The sequence below is a fragment of the Loa loa genome (genome assembly GCF_000183805.2).
Source record: "Loa loa unplaced genomic scaffold supercont3.403, whole genome shotgun sequence".
Lineage (NCBI taxonomy): Eukaryota > Metazoa > Nematoda > Chromadorea > Rhabditida > Onchocercidae > Loa > Loa loa.
Genome location: NW_018108583.1, coordinates 1 through 2,023, shown reverse-complemented (window position 1 = coordinate 2,023; position 2,023 = coordinate 1). Strand labels below are relative to the sequence as shown.

Below are 2,023 nucleotides of genomic sequence, written 5' to 3'. Positions count from 1 at the left end.
TAATAATAATAATAATAATAATAATAATAATAATAATAAATGATGCGAATAAAAGTGTGTTCATCAGGTTTGGTTGAAGAAAATAGCACATCATATTTAAACGAATTATTTAGATGAATTACACTTTCGTCCCTTCATTTTCGTTATTTTTCATTTAAAGAGGAATTTTGTTTTGCTTTGTTTTTTCTACTCTTTTGATTTATTACGGTAATTAACTATCGTTCTGTCCTTAATCATTTTCAGCTTTTTTAGGTAATCATCATAAAATGTAGACTTTGAGACAGATCTCTCTACTGTATATACCTATTTAGTTGGCGATGATTAGACGGAATTCTCTCTCACTAATTGAATTCAGATTTGCTTAAGAAAGCAATTTGAACGTTTTCAAAACCATAAGATCGTTCTTGTTTCATTCAGTCATACATGTATCATATTTATTCACTTTATTTTTTAAATTATCCTAGTTCTGTTGGATTCTTTTCTTCAGATATATAATTTCGACTTCCTTTAGTAATTCTAAATTTATGCTGTTAATTCTAAATCTTTCTTTCCTTTGGCCCGAATAGCTTTCGTTTTCTGGATGAAATTACTTTTGATGTTTATCCAACTACATTTTTGGTAATTTAGCACGAAGAACATTTCTGTTTTATCGATATAACTATACAGTTCCTTGCAGAATTTCGAAACTTTTCGTTCAGTTTTTTGCTTAACCTTTGTGAAAATGAGTGAAAAATTGGAAATTACGGTTATTAATAAAGTTAAAGAAGTGAAGTTTGAAAAAAATGATGGCTTTTTCTGTATTGCTGTATTGTTACTGCTATCCGTACCTTGGCTTTGAAATTCATTTGAATTTGACGAATACGAAATGCTCATGGAAACACATTCAAAGTGAATTGAATTAAAAACAAGGTTATTTGCCTGGCTAATAACTAGCTCAACCACAAGATTGTTTAATCGAATCAGAAGGAAATCGAGTATTTGTGCGTTTTATATTAATAGAATATTCGAACATTTCTTGAGATTTAATTTGATAAGTAAAATGACTGATAGATTTTTAAAGCAGAAAAAAAAATGACTATTTTTACTTTTTTTTTGTCAGAAAAAAGATTATTTTTAACTTTTTTTCCTTTTTACAATTTGTACCAAAATAATTTGCAAGAAAAGTCATTTTGTCGTGTATTTTCATTCCATCAAATTTGCAAAAAAAAAAATACCACAAAAAATTTTGCACGTTAAGGATGTACTAACGTCATGTGAAGATGTAATTAGGATCAGGGGACAATTCAAAGGCTGAAAATTCGAAAATTCCGTTGATCATTTATTTGATACCTATTAATTAAGGATGTCTATTAATGTTTATTAATTAAGGATGTTGAACGGATTCAAAGGTAACATTTTTCAGGAAAAAAAAATGTCAAATCTGACATCGGTGGCAATATTTATGGTACCGCTGCTAATTCTAGGCATGTTTGGCAATTTGAATTTGATTTATGCAACATGGAAATTCAAAGAATTGCGGAATCGGAATAGTTTACTGGTGGCAATTATCGCAATTTTCGACTTTGTAATTTATCTTTCGCTCATTTACTTCTGAAAATAATAGAAACTGACTTTCGCAATAAACACAATACATCGATGAATTTGAACCTATAATATAACAATCAACTCCGTAAATATATTGTTGAGGAAATGTATAATTTGCATTTATGAGCTTATCTGAAGATGGCAGAACTACATCTTAGAGGAAAAGATTTGGAACTTAAAACACTTTCGGATGATCGATCCGATCGTAGGTTCGATTACAATCTATGTCAAAGTATTTAGCACCATTGAACAAAACATATTCGATCGCCGAGTGATCGAAGCATATTTTGTAGATAAGCGAAGTACATGAATGGAAGAAAGCGATTGAAATATTCCTTAACAAATCGATCATGAAACGAGTGAATTGTTTCAGTCAATCTTCTTGTATTGTTACTCATTCAATATGTCAAACTGTTACAATACTTTTCCTCGCTATCGA

General features: G+C 29.5%; 1 protein-coding gene across 1 annotated transcript; it reads left to right on the top strand.

Annotated features, from left to right (window-relative positions):
• Nucleotides 1-721: 721 nt before the first annotated feature.
• Nucleotides 722-1,894, top strand: LOAG_15028 (hypothetical protein; the record flags this gene model as incomplete). Its single annotated transcript, XM_003150520.1, has 4 exons — nucleotides 722-745; nucleotides 1,403-1,564; nucleotides 1,723-1,793; nucleotides 1,825-1,894. 4 exons carry the CDS (start codon nucleotides 722-724, stop codon nucleotides 1,892-1,894), a joined length of 327 nt encoding a protein of 108 aa, XP_003150568.1.
• Between the last annotated feature and the right edge of the window lie 129 nt (nucleotides 1,895-2,023).